Raw genomic sequence first — 21,544 nt, forward strand, 5'->3', positions numbered from 1 at the left:
ATGACTTTGATCTCTGTGAGCGAATAAAATTACGTGTGTGTGTGTGTGTGTGTGTGTGTGTGTGTGTGTGTATTCATTCATTCCATATTTTCTCTATCCATCTTCTGTGGTTAGACAAGTAGATTTGTTCTGTACTTTAGCTATTGTGAATAGAGGTGTGATAAATACTTATTGCAAATATCTCTGTGATATGATTAGTTATAGTCCTTCAATAAATATCTAAGAGTGGGATATCTGGAACATATAGTAGATTTATTTTTCATTTTTTGAGGAACCTCTGTAATGATCTCCGTAGTAGCCCAACTAGTTTACATTTCCACAGCAGCATAGAAGAGTTCCCTTTTGATATCATGCTAGCTAGCTTTTATATTTCATGTGTGTGTGTGTGTGTGTGTGTGTGTGTGTGTGTGTGTGTGACGGGGGGATCTAGTTTGGTGTGTATGGTGTATGCACATGTATGTGCCCTTGGGGTGCCCCATGTGCTTGCCTGTGGTGGCCAGAGTAGAAAATCTGGTGTCCTACTGTATCTGTTTTCCATCTGTTCTTGTTTGAGCTACAGTCTTTTACTGATCCTGTAGCTTTCTTTCTTTCTTTAAAAAAATATTTTATTCATTATTTATTTATTTGAGAGCTACAGAAAGAGAAAGAGGCAGGTAGAGAGAGAGAGAGAGAGAGAATGGGCGTGCCAGGGCCTCCAGCCACTGCAGATGAACTCCAGATGCGTGCGCCCCTTGTGCATCTGGCTAACGTGGCTCCTGGGGAATCGAGCCTTGAACTGGGGTCCTTAGGCTTCACTGGCAAACACTTAACCACTAGGCCATCTCTTCAGCCTGATCCTGTAGTGTTCTGTCCCCCACTCCCCCTGGAACTCTGTCAGTTCTATCTGCTCCTCTACAGCATACCTAGCCACACGCAGCTGCCTAATGTGGGCTCTGGAGATTTGAACTTGGCCTCAGGCCCTCACACTTTTGTTGGAAGCATGCTTAACCTCTGAACCATCTCTCCAGCTGTTAGTTATCTTAATTACTTTTCTTAATGACTGTTATTCTGACTAGAGTGAGATGGAATCTCAGTGTAGTTTTATTTTTATTTTTTTGGTGTATTCATGTGTCCAAGTGCAGCAGTGCTTTTGCCACTATGCGCGTAGCGATGAGAGGACAACTTTTGGGTGTTGGTCCTTGCTTTCCACATTGATTGGAAGATTGGAAGAAATAAGTGCCACAACCATTTGTTTTGTGTCCCATGCACCACTTGCTTGTACCTCTTAAAAAGACAGCTTGGTACAGCTGTGACCCTAGCCACTGACAAGGGGATGCTGAGCATAACTAGAGAATCTCTTCAGTGGGAAATGAGCAACCTCTTAGGGAAAGTTTTGGCTTGGTGCCCTTCATGTGAGTAGGATGTGATGACAGAGTTTCTTTCTAGGAGCCATCATGAATGACAGTGGCTAACATAATGCCCTGCCCTAATCTTGCCAAAGGAGTTATGGAACCACTGACTACATCCCAACTTTAATACAAAGGAATGTTGTTTTGTGTGTGTACGGATATGTACATACATACCTATATATACACACATGCATGCACACATACACCCATATAATCTACATTTATATATACCTACATATATGCATGTATACATATATAGAGTTACTAGGTGTTTATTACTAAATAATAACTAATAAACCAAAAGGTGAATAAATTATGGCACATCAGTGGGACACCAGCTGACCTGGTAAGATTTCCCTAAAGAGAATACTAGCTAAGATTTAATTAGAGCTTACTGTAAAAGACACAGTTCCAAAGGCTTCCCATGTATTAAATTACTTGATCCTCACAAGTGCCCTGTGTGCTGGGTATTATCATTGCTATCTTACCAATGAGGAAACAGGGCATTGAGAAATTAAGTAATTCATGCAACAATAAGTGGTTTTTATGTGGTCATGTTGGGATATAAACCCATGCATATGAAAAATGAAAATTGCATGAAATCATGTTTTTGGTTAGATACCGATGTATGTTATCAGAAATTTTGCTGTAGAATATTCATATTTGTTCTTGGATTCTTTGAGCAATGTTACATTTTTGGTCCTCATATTTATGGTGTTAGTTTGGGCCTTAGAAATAAATCATTTAGCCTTTTTCTTCCAAATTTAGCTCTTTTTCTTGATTTCAAACCAACAGAGTTTTCCTGGTGCTAAGCTGAATGAAACTTAGTACTGACTTGGCCTCTTGAACGTTGGTGTTATTAAAAATATAAATTTTACCTCCATGATATACAGGGAGCAGTGAGTCCCAGTGAGAGTACTTTATATTCACTGAGTTGGTATTCTCCAAGAATGTTAACACGTTACACGTTATGTTGTTGAGTCATACAGGTAGATTTTATTATGCCCATTAAGGAAGCTGACGTGTAGAAAAATTAGATTCAAAGTCACAGAGGAAACAAGTACCATGAGTGTAACCTTCTTTCCAAGGTCTTCTTAACTCTTAAGTGTGGAAACTGCAACACCTAGGTGACAGAGCCTCTGGCTGTTGACTTACCTGGGAAATTTCCCAGACTTGTAATTAGCATGGCGTATTTACCTAGTATGTCAGTGGAATACTGACTTAGACTTCAGTGTCTTCCCTGCTAGTCTTCTGTAACAAACTACCATGGGCATTTCCTTCCAGAGTTCCTGAGAGGCAGGAAGTGTAGCTGCAGGTGCTGTCAACTTGTTTTCTCTGAGGCTGTCTTTGTAGTTTGTACACTGGCACTTTCTCCGTGTTCACCTTGTGGGGCGAGAGGAACAGTGCATTACCTTTTTTTTTTTTAACTAATACTGAGTGTCTACCTTGATGTTCTCCTTTAATTTCCTTACCTGTGCAAAGGCCATTTCTCTGAATTCATTGCGTGTTGAGGCTTTACCATATGTGTTGTAGGCATAGCAGCTTTCTGGTGCCCTGTCTTCAGGTCTGCATAGGAAACAGTCCTGTAGAGGATTTATTCCATTTGTAACAGGTGCGGTCACCTTCTGAATTTTATCACCTTGTGAACTGCCTACTACATGGTAGGGGTTTCATTACTGTTTGTTGATAAGCTAATATAATCAAGCATCTTTTATTGTCTTTTTGTGTCTGAAGTTTGCTTCTGGCTTTTAGCTGGAGACAGGCTTAGTTTTCACACATTAGGTTGTCTGGGAATGGTGTTTTATGAACGCCCTACTGTGGAAGGCTCCTGGAACTTTGATGCCTGTAATAGAAATACTCTTCAAATATGAAAGATCTCAGGCTGCATGATGGAAGGGGTTAGGAGAAGTCACAGGATATCTGGGCTAAGATAATTGCTACTATTAAACATAAAATTTATGCCTATGCTTTTTGACTTTTAAGACAAAAACAGAAGATATTGTGCTACATGTTTCTCATTATCTCTTACCTTATATGAAAAGAACACCTTTTTACTCTAGCACCACAGTAAGGAATACTTTGTATGGGCCACAGAAATAAGAACTTGGAACATATTGTTTGAAGTGGACCACCATTAGTAGTAGCAGATCTTTTCTTTCTTTTTTAAATTAAATAAACACATTTTCAGTGTTAATTTCTTAGAAACTTAGTGAAATATTTAGTATGACACCAAATTATATTCCCATGAAACATTTCTTTTGCTAACTCACAGTGTGAAATGCAGCTATATAATTTTGTACTGACATACCTAAAAGCCAATAGCAGTACAAATAAGGAAATGAGACTATATTCCATCCTGAGGAAAAGTCTGCATCCTGGGAATGAACTCAAAGAGTCTCTTCCTCTGGTTTCTATTACCACAATCACCCTAAAACTTCTAGAAGCTATACTTGGTCTGGAGTGACCAAAAGTAAGTTGAGATAGAGTGACTTCAAACCATGCTTGAAAAGGCATAAAGACAACTATCTTTCTCTGGCCACATAGGTCCTGACCCTAAAGGATGATTTAATTCATGAAAAAGGGGAGTTAGGAATAAACAGAAATTCCCAAAATGCTCAGAACTCCCTGTTCTCAAAGTAGTCTAGTATGTTATTGGAAATATACTACTACATGTTAATGCTTGGTTTATGGTCAAAATAATGTCTTGTTTAGTATTTCAATTGCCATCATTTTATTTCACCTTGCTAACTCTTGTTTGATTCCTGCATTTCTAAACCTGCATTTAAGGTTCCTCATCAGCTATGCAGTAAAGTGCATGGAGATTAAAGCAAGAATGTCTTCTTGTTATTTCTAAATGTCCCCCAGAATTATGCTGTTCAGTTGCCTCCTTCTTCTCTTTCAAGGCATATATCTTCTTTAATAATTAGAATCTACTGGAGTACTGTAAGTTTCGTTTTTGATCACAGTAATCATGTATTACATGCATTACATTTTTTTACAAAAAATTATATATAAGGTGGGGGGGGCATTCCAGGGCCCTCAGCTGCTGCTCAGCTGCTGCAAGTGAACTCCAGACACATATGCCCCTTTGTGCATCTGGCTTATGTGGGTTCTGGGGAACTGAACCTGGGTCATTTGACTTTGTAGGCAAGTGCCTTAACTGCTAAGCCACCTCTCCAGCCCCATTACTTTGTTTTAAATACAAGTCAACACAAAGGTGCTTGAAGTCATTCTTAGTGTGCCTAAGTGACGTACATTCTGAAGCTTCCCTCAGAAAGTTTTAGCCTTTACCCCGGTAAACTCAGTTCACAACCAATGAATCCTGCCTGGCAATTAAGAACCAAACCAAAACAAAACCAAACAAAAACCCACCCACCAGTGTGCCTTGTTGGGAGTGTGGGGTAATCCTATGCTTTGTTTTTCAATTACTGCAGGAAAAACAAAACAATGAAAATCTCTTATTCCCCCAGACTCTGTTTCTTCATATATGAAGCTAGGGGTGTTGCTTGGTGTTCAGGGTGCCCTGTACCTTTAACCTAATTATTGATCTCTCATAATTAAAGGGGTGTTTGGATTCCAAGTGGAAGCCCCAGAAATGTTCAGAGGATGATTGGATCCATTCATGACGTGACAACTGTCTAAGGTCGTGAAGCTTCATATTTGCTGTTTAGAGATGAGAGAGCTTTGTTCTTTAGTCAGTTGTAATTGAAAAGCAGCAGCAGTTCTCTCGTTGTCAATTTATAACAAGAGACTTTCCTCACTTTTGGTTTTTATCTCTTTCTCACATTAATTAATTATTTTTTTTAGACACGGTCTAATGTATCCCAGGCTGGTATCAAACTTAGTATGTAAGTAGAGATGATCTTGAACTTCTGATCCTCCTGAATCCACCTCCTAAGTGATGGGATGACAGGCAAGTGCCACCATGCTCAGCTGATGTATTGCTGGGGCAGAACCCAGGGCCTTGTGTATGCTAGGCCAGCATTCTGCCAACCCAAACTACATCTCCAGCCCTTCCCCTGACTTTTAGAATGTTTCACACGTGAGTGGAAATCAGGGTGCTTTTATCGTCAAGGGTGTAAGAAGGTCACAAGGGGCCAAGAGTGGGAGCCCCATATTACACATCCCATTTGGACTTTATGGGGCCTGGCTGTTTTCAGGTCTGCCAAATGAATGGAGAAATGGCATCAGAACAGAACTTGTAGCAGGTGGAGAGAAAATGGCTCCTCCTCAGCAGCTAGTTAAAATGTTTGTTGATTTCTCTGCTGGGTCCAGGCCTTCTGCTAATCAGCTACTTAGCACTTTCTCTGTGGTTCCCTTCAGTGACACTCTGTTGTTCTGGAGACTGGTGCTATCAGCAGGGCTTTTTGTAGTGTTTGGCTTTGGTATCTGAAACATTCTGGATCAATCCCAAGTCCCTACAGGGCCAGTGAGGCCAATGTGGTGGGACTGAGTCGCAGCCAATGGAGAGCTGTGAGGTTGAGAGAGGAAGCCTTGTTTTACACAGCCTCCAGCGACAGCTCCCTTCTGTCCGAGCTTCAGGGAGGGAGGCTCACGTGCACCTCCCCTCTCGGTTGGTTCTCTTTGGCTGAGACATTCAGGACTAAAGACATATTTTCCTAGCAAGTCCCAAACCACTGATGAAGGGCAGGGTGTGCTCTGGCTTGTGGGAAGTAGAAGAAACTCACAGATGTGGGTGTCTGACAGACTCATGCAGTTTGCTGCCCTGGTACTTAATAGCTGTATGACCTTGGTCAACTTTTCTGAGTTACTATTTTCTCACACATAAAATGAGGGTAATAATAAAAATGGATAGGCTTGTAAGGAGACTTTTATGAGTAAAGTACCCAGTGTACAGTGGGTGGTTAGCAGAGGGTCCCCATCCCAGGTTGAACTTTGGTGACATGGAAGTCTTGAAGTTAGAGACCTGACTTAGGAGCACTAGGGTGATCTACTATGGTCCTTAGACCAATAGGACCCAGCTAACAGGGAAGCTACCTCCATCAGTTCCAGCCCTTAAGATATTCACTTGGGAGTTCCCTGGTGTGGGAAGGCATTACATTGTACGACAAGGATCATGCCTTTTTATTACATGTATTAGGGAAGGCGATATTGACCTCTCTTCCTTGTTGCTGAAAGGTCCCCCTTTTTGATAATATCCAGTGACTGATTAGAAAAGTGTTGCCTTAAACAAAGCTTTAGGGAAGGTTAGATTATCACATTTGTCCCTACCCTTCTTGTATCGAGCTTGGGCTGTATTTCTCTCTCTGACTGTCTTGGGATAGTAGAGGATTTATGTGACTAGCATGGCATTTTTGGTATTATTTGAAGAATCAAGATAGTTTCTTTTGCCCTTATGGGATATAAATCTGATTAGAAGCTCTTTGTATTGGCCACAAATCATCACTCACTAAGTTTTGCACTGATAAAATATGGATAATAATATAACTCTATCTTTTAGGAGGATGAGTGTATTAGCTAATGGTTAGGAGATCTTATAAGCAGGAAATTCATATGAAGGGCAAGAGCTCTTGTAATTAAATGTTTGCATCATTTGCATGCTGTTCTTGAAAGTTGTGCCTTCAACATGAGGCTATGTGGGCACACACCTTTGTTTCTGGTCATAGAGCAAGCACCGAAGAAAAACGCTGTAAGAATGTTTGGGACGCTAAGGTGTCCCAGCACCTGCTGGATATCCAGAAGCAGGTCACACAGGTGTAAAGTGGGAAGAAAGCCCGAGATTTCTTAAAAGCACTGAAAGCAGTAAAAGGACTCAAAGGCAGTTGAATAAGACTCAAAGGTGGCTGCTGTCTCCATTGTCCCTTGTCCTTGTGTCACAATCTAGAAGAGCTCAGATTTCCTTTTATCTCCTCCTGGACCTAAGGCACTCTAAAAATACGTGAAAGGGTAGCATTTTGAATACCACGATTCAAAAAATTAAAAATAAAAAAAACAAGTATTTATTCATGAAAGAGGGCCATAAATAGCAACTATACAGGGTTCCATATAATAGCTGGTGTTTTTGTTTCATTTCAGGTAGTGGAGCTACTGCTGTTGTCCAAGCCGCCCTATGCAAACCCAGGCAAGAACGTGTAGCCATAAAGCGGATCAACCTGGAGAAATGCCAGACCAGTATGGATGAACTATTAGTAAGTAGAGGGGGATGCCTGATGCTTGCTTTTCCTAGCCTCTGGATGTGTGGAGGTAGGTGAAAGAACAGAGTGTTACTGGGGTGGTATGATCTCCTTCCAGCTCCCCCTAGTAATGATTCTGCCCCTTGTGATGGTGTTGTAAAGTGTGCCTTACTTCCTTTGGCAGTTGTACTCAGTCTGCGTACCCTAGTGGTCTCTGCAGTGACGCTACATCTCGCACATGGAAGGAACACATGCTCCGCGATAGCTGGGGCCCATGGGACTTCTGACCACAGAGTTCATTGTCTAGTTTCTGGCTCTTGGTCTAGAATGCATGACATAAGTGGGAATTGTGCACAACTTATTTCTAGGTCAATTTGGCTTTCATAAATTATAAAAATCATACAAATTGGAGGATTTTTCAATGTATTATATCTTGCTTTTGGCTATGACAGGAATTTATTTCTGTTACATGGTACCTTGTGTTTCTTATTTGCAGTGAAGTATATTACATAAATAACTGCAGTTTTTCAGTGTAGATAGTACTATAGTGGCATTGGCTGGTGGAAGGAACATTTGCTGTTGGTTTAACTGACTCATTATTAAATGAACAGCTTGGCAAATGGTTATTAGTTGCCCAGCAAACTGTGAAGGGTTTGAGAGTTTAATCTCATAAATATAGTTGTCGTTCTGCTTGCCAGTTTTTTTTTTTTTTTCCTTTAGCCATTCATTTGAGGATAACAGAAAACTGCAGTGGAGGGGTTAACTGATCGGTTATCCCAAAACTAATCCCAGTACAAATATTAGTCCAATAGCTCTGTACAAGCTACAAAGTATACTGACAGTTGGTTCCAAATAAAGAAGCCTTTTGTTTGATTCTACATTGGGAATGGAATGCTATTAACAAGAGCTTTTTGTCTTTACTCAGAATATAGCTTTTATTTCAGGCTTAATTACAGTACACTATAGTATAAATTAAGTTCAAGGATAAAGCTGTACTTTTCCAGATCTTTTTGGCCTTACAAATTTTAAATTAGATGTCATGAAGCATAGATCTTACTGACATTAAAGCAGAAGTTTACCAGTTGTAATTGAGATTTAAACAAGGGCCTCCACAATTTAATGTTAATGTTTAAAGTTTGCATTCATTCAAGGCTTTTCCTCTCAGAAATTCAGCAGTGCTTTGCTCATATGACAATTATTGCTGAGTACTACTTGTCTGTTCCTTGTTATGTGGTGACCAATAAGATAGTGCCTTTGTCTTTCAACCAGGTTTCAAGGTCACTTTCCATGAGTGGAAAAAGCAGTGAACATACTGTGGGAGAGTTGGATCCAGCTTCTGCCACTAAATTGTTTTTTTAACTTTAGTTGAGTTATACCTGTTACTTAATAGTTCTGGGATATTTTAAAAGGGAACAAAATTAGAAGATTTCTGAGATCCCTTTGAGAGTCTTCAAATTCTGTGGGTGTACATAAGGGAACATTAGCTTTTCTTTTTAAGCTTGGAGTAGACCACTGAATGCATACACGTTTGGTGTATGTGTTTCAGGGTCTGCTCTGCCAGTGTCCCAGCCATCTTCTGACTCCTAGCAGAATATTTACATAGAATATGTATAGCTGTGTGTAATTCATGCTGGTGTCTTGGTACCAGCTTGTAAGCCAGGCTGATGCTGTGGTCTGGTCTCTTTCAAGCCCTCAGCCGTCCAGAGCCTTCACATGTCCCCTTTGGTGACTTTATGTCAGCATTCAGCCATCATGCATGAAGACCCAGTAAGTGCCAGGGTTGAAGGTCAACAAGGAGACCTTCCCTTTAGTGTCTTCCTTCTTTCCTAGAACTGGTCAGCACTCCCCATCATTTGGAGATCCTTGTAACTTAGCTGTATAGGGACCAATGCACTTATATCTGTGGGCTTTGCAACATTAATTCTCACTTATGTATTTGTCTACTAATGGTTAATTTATTTCTCTCATTCCTTTCTCTCCTGTAAAACCCAACCTGTGTAGTGTAGATTTAGACTTATTTATTGTTAAATAAAATAATAAAGTTACTCATTTTTCATATACCATGATGCTAAATTAATAAAGTCATTGCTTTGGTCTTTAACTTTGAACCTTCAACAATTTAGTGTTTTGATATATTTAGAGGAAGGTGGGGGCAATGGTGATGGTTCTTAAAGATGTAGAGACATTTATCTTATCCATAACTGTGGGCTAACTCCACAATGCATGACCCATATACCTCAACAAGGAGGGACCAATGGGGAGGGGTAGGTCATGGATGATAATGGTGCCAAATTGACTGTATTTGCTGAATACAAAACGAATTAATAAAAAAAAATTAAAAAAGATATAGTATACTTCCCAAGTTCTTTTCAAACAAAAATAAGAAGAACTTGGAGCATAGTCTGCCTAAAGTTGCCAGGCTTTTGTGGTCTAGCTTACCAACACCCGAGCTTGTGTGGAGCAGAGCTGCTGTCATCCTTTCAGCCTCCAGTACTGCTGGGGCTCGCACTTCTTTTATTTCTGTGGGCTCACTTTTGGCAGTGTTTGGACACCCGGTATCCTAGTAATCCTTTACTTCCATGAGTGTGTATTATCTGCAGGTCAGGGCATGCATCATCTCACAGACAGTGCCCTGTTCACTGGAAACCATTATTCTTAGAAGAAACAATAGCTGCTGGGATCTTTATTTTATGAGAGTGTTATGTCATAGAAGTCACAATTATCAACTATTTGCTGGCCTCTGGACCGTCTGCCTTCCCTCCCCCTACATGAAACTATCACCTCCTGACTCTCACTCCCCACTCTGTCCCCATCCCTGAGCTTCCTGCTGAGGTGTAATCTACCTGACACACAAAAGTTTGGGGCAGTTGACCCGAGCTATGCTTCTTTATGAGGCAGGGACTCTCAGTGCACTTTCCTGTGGTCAGAGAGTTGGTTTCAGGTTTTGCTGAAAATGGAGCCAAGTCATCACAATACTAATTACAGCATTGGCTTCTCTGAGAATAAGGGGAGGAAAAGAAATGTTAAATGAGCTCATTGGTATGAAGTACTTACTTGATGACTTTATCTGGTGATTTGAATTCTATAATAATTCCTCAAGTTTAACTTAGTTACAAATATAAAAATGTATTTATTTATTTAGTAAATAATCAGTTTCCATGATGTGTGTAGGTCCATAAGAAAGATGGATTTTGGGTGGACAGAAGTTTAATTGTTTATAACAATTAGATGAGAACGTTCTCAAATGAATGTGTTCGTTGGCACAATGTGACAGAGTTAATCTACACTGGTTCTTACTTTATATGTTCTTTTGAAGTTTCTTTTGTGTTTTGGAGTTTGGTCTGTAACTGATTATTATTTCTAAGGAGAAATTAACCATGGTGGTGAAGGTGTATTGCTGGTCTAATCTGTATATTCTTATTTTCCACCTAGATGCTCTGAGCATTTCTAAGATAAGTTCACCCACATTTCTTGTTAGCCCCATACTTGTCAACTCCACAGTGGTTTTGGTATAAATGGTCATTTTAATTAGCTTAACACCTCCGGAAAATATCTGTCATGTTAAACCAAGAATCTGTTAACTCCACAATTACTAAACCCTGTAGATGCTAGACACAGAGCTAGAAGATGGGACGTAGAGAGTTCTTTGGTGGTGATAGTGGTGGTGAGGTTTTTGAGCTGTGGATGTCCTTCTTTTCATTCGGCTGGTCTGGAAATGGCTTAGCAGATTGATAGACAGATTACTTTTCTCTAATATGTCCTTTATTGAGGGAGGCCTTGCTCTTTAACGTGGAACAAAGATTTGCTAAATTGGTCTGGCTTGTTTTCTTGAAGACCAGTATGTTCTGTAGGAACGCAGATAGCCTTGAACTTGAAAGAGCTTAGACCACTGATTTGTAGTCATCCCCAAAGGTTAGGGAAGCTACCCTAGGATTACACTAAACTTCTCTTAAAATCCATTGCATGAGTGAAGAGTTAGCTATCTCTCTTTTATTTTTTTAAGTCTTTTTAGCTTTTTGTTAGGCAGTAATAAATTCCATAAATGTGACAGGCTTCTTTTTAAATGTTTTATTATTTATTTATTTATTTGAGAGAGAGAGAAGGGGGGAGAGAGAGAATGGGTGTACCAGGGCCTCCAGCTGCTACAAACTCCATATGTGCATGCCACCTTGGGCATCTGGGCATGTGGGTCCTGGGGACTGAACCTGGGTCCTTTTGGATTTGCAGGCAAGTGCCTTAACCACTGAACCATCTCTTCAGCCCAGCAGGCCTCTTTATTTACCTTAAAGCCTCCTTCATTCTCCCTTTGGGCTGCTCCCTCTTCTTTATTTTATGCAGGTTGCTTAACATTTTGATTCATCACCTTATTTGGTCCCTTCTTCCCTCCCCCTTCTTTCTTCCTTTTTTTAGACAGGATCTCACTCCGAAGCCCAGGTCAGCCTCAAGCTTGAGCTCCTTCTGCCTCAGCTTCCCAAGTGCTGTGGTTATACATGTGCCCACCGCAGACTTGGGAGGTTCTCACCCAATCCTCTCTCCTCTTTTCCTCTCACTCAAGGTCTCAAGTTTTAAGTGTGTCTTTGGTCTAATTACATACAACTGAACATCAATGATATAACAATATAATTTAATTCTAGAGCTAAATTTAGAAATCATTATTTCATGGACCAGAACACTTGATTGCTAAACAGAAAAACTAAGAAGAAAAAGAAAAGGAGAAATAATTAAGTGACTATAGTATGAAATGATATAATGATCATTAAAGTATTTTACTTTGTGATGGATGACAAATGTGAACAAAGTCATTGCAAAACCTTCTTCCTGACTCTCTTGCCGACTTCCTCTTAAGTGCTGAGAAAGACACATTTTCACCTGGTGGCTGGTTCACAGTCTCCTATATTTGGTGGTGAATTACACTAGAAGACAAAAATTTATCAACTTCAAAGATCTATGATTACATTTATTTAAAAAAATCAATCAGTACTTTTAACAAAAAATAGTAAAATTCATTTGAAAAACACCACAAATTATGGGTAAATCATGCTTTATAATTTAATATATAGTGAAATCACACTTGTGTTGTGATAATAAAAAATATACTATAAAGCCATAGATTTGAACACAGAGTATGCTGTCTTTTTTCATGTGTGTAATAAAAATTTCTCAGCCTCTGAGTTGGCTTGGACTGAACAACTTTTGGAGTTTGCCCTTCTCTTCCATCATCTTTACTTATTCTTTTGTTTGTTTGCTTGTTTGTGAGCATGTGAGTGCCCTCACATTTGTGCCAAGTCATGCATGTGGAAGTCAAGGAAAACTTCAGGGTAGTCCATCCTTGTCCTCCTCGTTTGAGGCAGGGTTTCTGGCCTTGGATTCTTGCTCTACATTTCTTTGTTGGGTTTCCTGGAGCGTCTGGGAAATTCTTCCATCTCTAACTCTCATCTCACTATCAGCTTCAGCATGCTGGGATAGTAGTAGCCCATCATGGCTTCCAGTTTTTCATCTGGTTCTGGGGAGTGAACTCAGGTACTCCAGCTTGACCAGCGAGTACTTTTCCACAGAGACATCTCCCCAGCCCCTCTATCATCTTTAGAAGAGTAATTTGCTGTTTCTGTGATGGGATTCACCAAGACCTTGTGCTCAGAACAAAGCCATTATCCTCATGTTGCTTTCTTTTATACCGTTTTCTTCTCTCCTTTCTCTTGATTTGCATTTCCCTCTTTCCTTTCTTTCCTCTTCTTAGAATCATGAATTAGCTATGATTTTTAGGATATTTTGAAGAAAAATGGCTTTGGATAGTTTCCTGGTTTAAGGATCATTAGAGGGGGAGGAATAATTTTTTCTTAACAATTTTTGGATATAGTTTTCTCCATCCCTTTTAATTGAAATGATAATTTTTTAAGGACCTCTGAGCAGGTTCTCTGTTCAGAAGTCTCCCTGCCCCTTTAATTGAGGTTTAAAGAAAACAAAAACTCAAAGCCTTGGTGCTGTTCTAGCAAATCTGTGGAATTATGTTGATACTTTGCAAACCTTGTTTATTGTGGAAAGATTATACTGGTATAAATGCTTCCAGCTTTTAAAGTTGGCCTCAAAACACTGTACTTTTTGTGTATGTTTGTGTGTGTGCTTTCTCTCTTGCATCTGTGAGAGTAGTTTTCAATTCTGTTTAAACACAATAATTGTATAATTAGTAAGTTGATTATTCATATCCCAGGTCATTCCTCTCAGATGTAGGACCCATCACATTTGTCAGTTTGTGGTTGTCTTGTACACTAAACAGTTAGTATTAAAATGAAAACATTTGAAATCTTAGCCATTAGGTTTTCTATTGCTTCTTGCCACTCAGCTTTGTAATTATTTTCATGCGACTCAGTGTTTATATTTATCTAAATATAGTCTAATTAAGAGGAGGATTCAAAATGTACTTTTTTGGCTATTTTGAAGACATGAAAACATTACAAGGAGATTAGAGAACAATTACTTGCAATTTGCAAAACAAATTTATTTTTATAGTTGTAAATTTACATTAGGTTAAATATATACACAAACATACATAATTTGGTTGGATAAACTAATTTTCATTTTTGGAATACTCAATTTAAAAGTTGATCAGAGAGCCAAAGCCTCAGAGGCCCCCAACACCTCAGCACTGAAGCAGACCAAAAATGAACCCAACATGGCTCAGGGAAATCTTGCGGAAGAGGGGGCGGAAAGAATGTCAGAGTTACATGTTGGGTCATGATTTGCAGAGACATTTATCATACTAATAACTGGGGGCTAACTCCACAATGCACGACCCATTTTCATTAACAAGGAGGGTCTAATGGGAGGGGGTAGATCACAGATGAGCCTAAATAATGGTACCAAACTGCCTGTATTCACTGAAAAGAAAACTAATAAATTAAATAAAAAAATTAATAAATAAAATATTAAAAAAATAAAAAAAATAAAAGTTGTAGCATAGTTTCTTCAGGTACTAATTTAGTACTCTAAATTTACTTTTAAAAAGTTTTCATACGTTTACTATAAAGGCTTGCTGATGTCACTAAATCATCTGATGGTTTTTCAAAAAGTAAAAACTAATGTTGTCACAGAGACTTTTCTAGGTTTGCACTTTCTTTTATAGTAATAGACACATATCTGGAATAGGAAAAAATGTGTAAAACATTTCAGATTGACTATAACTTTAGTCATTTCTCTATGTTTTATTATTTTCTGGTACTGGGGATTGAACCTAAGGCCTCACACATGCTAGGGAAGTGCTCTACCGAGCAACACCCCCACCCTCACAGTTCATCTTTTCACACCTTACTTACGTCATCCTTACCTAGTTCTGGACAGTGTGGTTAGGTGAAGAAAAGCAAGTGTGTCCTTTCATGTTTTCTGCTTTCTTTAGGTTTTCCTCAGTGAATTTACCTGTAACTATAGAAAAGGACTATGTAGTGTTCAGGGAGAAGGTTGGCAAGGGTCAGCAAGAGAGGGTTTTCCCTGGAAGAACCCAAAGGGTCCTTGTAGCTTAGTGTGGGATAGGATACTCCTCAACAAGAGGACAGGTTTCACCTCACTGTCCCAGTCATTTGGTGCTGAGACCAAGTATAGCAGCAGTGGTAACAGCTGGCTGTTAGTTCCCAGTACTAGAAAGGGCTGGAGAGATGCTTAGTGGCTAAGGTGCTTGCCTGCAAAGCCTAAGGACTCATTTTCAACTCTCCAGATCCCACATCAGCCAGATGCACAAAGGTGAGGCAAGCGTAGGATCACACATGCCCACTAGGTTGTGCAAGTGTTTAGAATTCGATTTCAGTGGCTGAGGCCCTGGCATGCCAATTCTGTGTGTCACTCTCTCTCTCTCTCAAAAAAAAAAAAAAAAAAGAAAAAAAAAACCCAGTTCTTATTTATTGGGGCCAGGGGAGAATGGATACTCAGGGCCTCCAGTCACTCCAAACATAGTCCAGACACATGCATCACCTTGTGCATCTGGCTTATATGGGTACTGGGGAATTGAAGATGGGTCCTTGGGCTTGGCAGGCAAATGCCTTAACCATTAAGTCATCTCCCTGTCCCCTTGTTTCTGTATTTTAAAAAATTTTTTATTTACTTATTTGATACACAGAGAGAGAATGGCACACCAGAGCCTGCAGCCACTGCAAACAAACTCCAGACACATGTACCACTTTGTGCATCTGGTTTACGTGGCTCCAGGAGAATTGAACATGGTTCCTTTGGCTTTGCAAGCAAGCACCTTAACTGCTAAGCCAGCCCTCTAGTCCTTGTTTCTGCATTTTTTTTTTTTTTTGAGGTAGGGGCTCACTCTAGTTCAGGCTTACCTGGAATTCACTTTATAGTCTCAGGGTGGCCCAAAACTCACAGTGATCCTCCTACCTTTGCTTCCTGAGTGCTGGATGTGCTACCATGGCTGGCTCAATTGTTTCTGTTTTTTTTTTTTTTTTTTTTTGCTTTTCGAGGTAGGGTCTCACTCTAGTCCAGTCCAGGCGGCTGACCTGGAACACACTATGTAGTCTCAGGGTAGCCTCGAACTCATGGTGATCCACCTACCTCTGCCTCCCAAGTGCTGGGATTAAAGGCATGCGCCACCATGCCCGGCTATGTTTCTGCATTTCTTTTTTAATTTTTTTTGTTGTTTATTTTTATTTATTTGATAGTGACAGAGAGAGAAAGAGGCATATAGGGAGAGAAGAGAGAGAATGGGCGTGCCAGGGCCTCCAGCCACTGCAAACGAACTCCAGACGCGTGCGCCCTCATGTGCATCTGGCTAACGTGGGACCTGGGGAATCGAGCCTCGAACCGGGATCCTTAGCCTTCACAGGCAAGCGCTTAACCGCTAAGATCTCTCCAGCCCTGTTTCTGCATTTTTATGACCTCATTTACTTGACTTTTTTGAGCACTCCCAAACACAGCAATCAAATGAAGAACAGGCATTTGTGGATAGCTGAGTCTGAGTCTGATTCTGTGAGGTCCCATTGGATGTCTTATGTGTACACCTAATGATAGCCTATAAGTGTATGGGAATGCTTCTTTTTGTTGAAGAACTTTTAAATTCTGATTTTAAAAAGCTGACTCTCCTTCTAAATTTTTAAACTTTTTGTTGTTTGAAGTCACAATGACTTTTTTTAAATGTCTGAAAATGACAGTCTAGAAAAATATATTGTTCCTGTAAGAGCTCTGTTAATCATTTTTTTTCCATTTCTTGGCTGACATTAAAAATTGCTGGTTTTATTTTATATATTAATTAACATTTTTATTTTGAGACAGGGATTCATGTGTCCCAGGCTGGCCTCAAGCTCATTATTTAACTGAGGATGACCTTGAACTTTTAATCCTCTTGCTTTCTCTTTTACAAGTATGGACCACCATAATTTTATGCAGTGCTAAGGACTGAACCTAGGGCTTTGTGTATGCCAGAGATGCAGTCTGTCAACTGAGCTTTATCTCTAGTCCTTACTTTTAATTTAAATTGTTAACAACATTTGCTTATGTATGAATATTAAATTGTTCTTCCTGAGGATGTTGATATATGGAATACAAGTTGGAGAATAACTGAAGTCTTTCTTAAACTTGGTTCCCTCTGTATCACTTAAGGAATTATTAAATGCTGAAGATTATCTCACACATTTTAAAGATATATTTTGATTATTTCTTGCATTTGAAAGTACACACACACACACAAACACTGTAGTGTAGAAATGTACCTAGGCGCTAGATGATTTTCTCATCATTTCATTGGAATAAAAATACATTTCTGTGCTTGGCTTGAAGCTGTGATTCTCAGTCTTGGCTATAGATGGGAATCACTTAGGTACTTTTGAGAAATTTTATTCCCAGGTTGTATTTGAAAGCATTTGCATCAGCCTCTTGGGTTAGGTCCTCAGTGCTGATATTCTTTAAAGCTCCCCAGTGGTTTCAATGTACAGCCAAGGATGAGAGCCAGTTCTTTAGAATAAGTTGGAAATAACATCTCCTCAGAGTAACTGTGTATAGTGTTGGTGTGTGAATAAATTTGGTTTCTTAACAAGGCAGAGTGGATAATTTTTCTACCATTATCAGGTAATAAGTTTGTTGAGGATTTATATCAAGTTGTGAATTTATGCTAATTTGGTTAAATGTGATTTAATATTTGCATTCAGTATCTATTTAAACTCCTCCCATTCAGAAACAAAATCTATTTCCTTTTAGAATTTTGTGAATATTAAGGTATTATAGACCAAGCATTTCCTAATTCATATATCTTCAAATTTGTAATTTCTTTCCTTTTATTTCTTTTTTGGCAGCTTCTCAAGAGTTATGAAGTATACAAGGGAATATAAATGAAACAGTGGTGAATGATTAGGAAAACACAGATAGGGACAATGGAGAGTTGGTAGCTGACTCCTGACTCTTCATTGTCCCATGTATGTTTAGCCAGCCCAGTGACCTGTCCCTGTATTACAGGAAACTGTGAGAGCTAGCAGGCCAGTGATTATGCCTTCGGCTTTTCTCTAGGAAAAGGCTAATGCACTGCCAAGGTCTGACTCTGTGCGTTCCCAACCAAGTGGGTAAGTGGGGGCAGTTCAGAGCAGTGGTCAAAATGGGAGGCTTCCATGCCGAGAAGGGATTGAGATTCCGATGTGAGCAGCCTGAATTGCCTTTGAGTATAATGTATGTACTAGATATTCTGCAAGAAGGTTTATAGACCTCCTTTGCTTCTCCTACCTGCAAAGGTAGAGTCTTACTGTAGCCCAAGCTGACCTGGACCTCACTCTGTAGCACAGGCTGGCACTGAACTCACAGTGATCCTCCTACCTCAGCCTCCCCAGTGCTAGGATCAAAGGCATGTGCCACCATGCCTGGCTTGCTTTTAGTTTTTAATCTTAGTGTGTGTGCACATTAAATGACATGCATGTGGGAGTCAGAGGACAACTTCAAGGTTGGTTCATACCTTTCACCTTGTTTGAGGGTAGGGTATCTTATTTTGGTTTGGTTGGCCCACAAGCTTCTAGGATTCTCCTGTTTTTACCTCCTGTATCACCTGTAGGAGGGCTAAGCTTACAGATGTTTGCTACTGTGTTGGGATTTCTGTGGGCACTAGGGATCTAAATCAATTATTACCCACTGAGCCATCTTCCAAGGCATTCCTGTTATTTTTCTCATAATTTTCCTATATGGATGATAGTATTAACCTTGTTTTACAGACAAGGAAACTGAGGCTCAAAAAAGCTGAGCAACCTGTCTAGGGAATAGAACAGGTAAATGGTAGAGGCAGGTTTCAGAGTGTAGCTGTTCATTTATTTATTTTGCTGGGGTTCTGTGTGTAGCACAGGCTGGCCTCAAGGCTGAGATCCTCCTGCCTCAAACTTCAAAGTAGCTGGGATTACAGGCATCCTCCATCAGGCCTTGTCTTAGGTAGTTCTTGGAGGATCAGGTTCATGTTAGGTACCGTTCCTCATTGTCCACAGCACTGTTTTTAGGAGCATCATTATTGAGGCAGGGAGGACAAAGGCACAGAGCGATGTAAGAAGATCTTTAATAAAAACTGTATCAGTTTCTCTGTGGGGCGGTTTTCTCTCCCAAACCCTTCATATTTCCATGGCAGCATGTTTATATTTTTTGTATTATCCACCAAACTCACTGTGTCCACTGAAGAGGCCCATGTCTTGCTCTTTCTGCAAAGCTTTCTGCAGCCACAGCAGCAGGGAGGGGTGCCCTTTGCCCTGTGTTTCCCATGTGGCCTCATCAGAGGGGCCATGCTGGGTCAGCGCTTCAGGTTAGCAGATGGCTTGGTTGCCTCACTGGCTACCCCATTTTAGGCTGGGGTCACAGAGAAACATTTCTTGTGATGCATTTCCCATAAAGCTGTGTGAGCAGATGCAAGTCTCCATCATAGCTTGGTTTGATGCTCGATGACACATCTCTGTTCTTTTCACTGGACTCCCAGGGGGCCACTGTGATAGTCCTTGGCCACAGCTGTGCCACATGTGCTGCCTGGGTTCCACACTTCTTTGATTTCTTCCAACTTTGACTTCCTGTTTCCCATCCCTGCGATTCCTTTGTTCTTTACTTTATCCTGTCCCAGTGAAATTCAAACTGTTTTTTTTAAATTTTTTGTTTATTTTTATTTATTTATTTGAAAGTGACAGACAGAGAAAGAGGGAGAGAGAGAGAGAGAGAGAGTGAGTGAGAGAGAGAGAGAGAGAGAGAGAGAATTGGTGTGCCAGGGCCTCCAGCCGCTGCAAACGAACTCCAGACGCGTGCGCCCCCTTGTGCATCTGGCTAACGTGGGACCTGGGGAATTGAGCCTCGAAGCAGGGTCCTTAGGCTTCACAGGCAAGCGCTTAACCACTAAGCCATTTCTGCAGCCAGCAAACTGTTTTAGTTCTACAATCTACCAGAGAGGCAATGGCCTTGGGTCTGCCTTACCCCTGTCTCCCTCGTGGCAGGATTTGTGTTTGTTCCCTCCCTTCTGTGCTCTGTGTGCCCTGAGGCCCCCAGGTTCCACCGGTCACTTTGCCACTCAGTGCAGCGTTCCTGGACTCACAGCACGAGCGCTGCTGGAGCGTGTTACAGTGCGTCCTCAGCGCTGGCCCCAGCCTTCTCCCTAGGACCTGCCCATTTCCGTGCTCTTCACACAAGCATGTTCCAGTTTCGGAAGCCTGCTTCGCACTGCACCTCTCCATGGGTTGTAGCCTGGGGCAGGGAATTAGAACAGGTTCCTTATGTAGGAAAATGAGATTAAAAGTTTATTCATCCATGGGAAATATATTAGTTAATTTTGGAGAAAAGAACCAAAGTATATTTGGAAGTACATGTCTTTCCTAATGATATGAATGACTTTAATTGGGAAAAACCTGGATAGCCTGGGGAAATGGCTCATTGGATAAAGTGCTCCCTGCTCTAGAGTAGCTGCTGGGTCTGAAACCCAGGCCCCACGTAAAAAGCAGGCAGCTGTGACAGGCTTCTGTAATTCTAGCAGGCTGAAGGCAGAGTTTCCAGTAGAATTTCCTGGAAGCTCACAGCAAGGAAGAACAAGAACAAACCTTGCCTCAAAATTAAATGTTAAAGGTGAGGGTGACCCAGAAGATATCCTCTGAACACTTGCACCATGGCAAGTGTGGTTTTGCACACAAATGACATGTACACACCCAAGAAAATAGTAATAGAAAAATCCTGGACAATTCAGTCCATAGATGTATGAGAATATTAAAATAACAGCTTCACCACTGTTTTGAAAAGAAATAGACCTCCTTCCTTCCTTCTTTCTTTTTCCTTCTCTTCCTCCCTCCCTCCCTCTTTGCCTCCCTTTCTCCCATCCTTTTTGGTGTTGGGGAATCAAAACATACTCTACCACTGAGCTGTACCCCAGTCCTAGAGGGAGTAATTTTTGAGAGGAAAGCATTTGATTCAGGAAATATGTATAGTTTTCAAGTTTTTACTTTCTTTACTCTCTTGAGAAGACAAATAAATACAACATTAATGTATAAATAATGGTGCAGATAGGCCTGTAGAGGAGACATTTCTTCATTTAAGTGTACTTCCTATCCCTTTTTGGGTTCCTTGACAACACAGGTGATGGGTGGTATACACAGTAACATGTGTTTTTACATTTAGGCCCCATTAGGTGAGAAGGCTGTGAGTGACGTGTGTTGGGTAGGGTAGGTGTGTGGACCTCTAGGCCAGGGAATGACAGTGCAGGTGCATGGCAGAATGTGATGTCAGTGCTCTCTTGCTTCCTTCCTGTTTCTGATCTATAGTCAGCCTGCTCCTGTGGTTGTGCTGGAAGGAGCGTTATCTGTGATGACTCTCCCCCATTTTCAGAGTTTAATAAAGTTATGCCGCTCCATGCAATCTCTCTCTCTCTCTCTCTCTCTCTCTCTCTCTCACACACACACACACACACACACACACACACACACACACAGTTTGCTCACTGCGGTATCTGGGTACCCCATGCTATGTCCGGTAGGATACTATACCAACACACCTATTTAATTGCAGAGGGCTGAAAACATGCTTTTTTAGGTTTAGAACCAACCTTAC

The 21,544-nt window shown here is 40.6% G+C and overlaps 1 protein-coding gene across 1 annotated transcript in view; it reads left to right on the forward strand.

Moving 5' to 3' along the window:
• Positions 1-21,544, forward strand: part of Stk39 (serine/threonine kinase 39) — a 303,688-nt gene that overhangs the window by 52,282 nt on the left and 229,862 nt on the right. Inside the window, exon 2 of the mRNA XM_045147545.1 lies at positions 7,425-7,537. Coding sequence (XP_045003480.1) covers positions 7,425-7,537 — 113 coding nt within the window. The remainder of the gene's footprint in view (positions 1-7,424; positions 7,538-21,544) is intronic.

This window comes from Jaculus jaculus, chromosome 4 (genome assembly GCF_020740685.1).
Source record: "Jaculus jaculus isolate mJacJac1 chromosome 4, mJacJac1.mat.Y.cur, whole genome shotgun sequence".
NCBI classification, from domain to species: Eukaryota; Metazoa; Chordata; class Mammalia; order Rodentia; family Dipodidae; genus Jaculus; species Jaculus jaculus.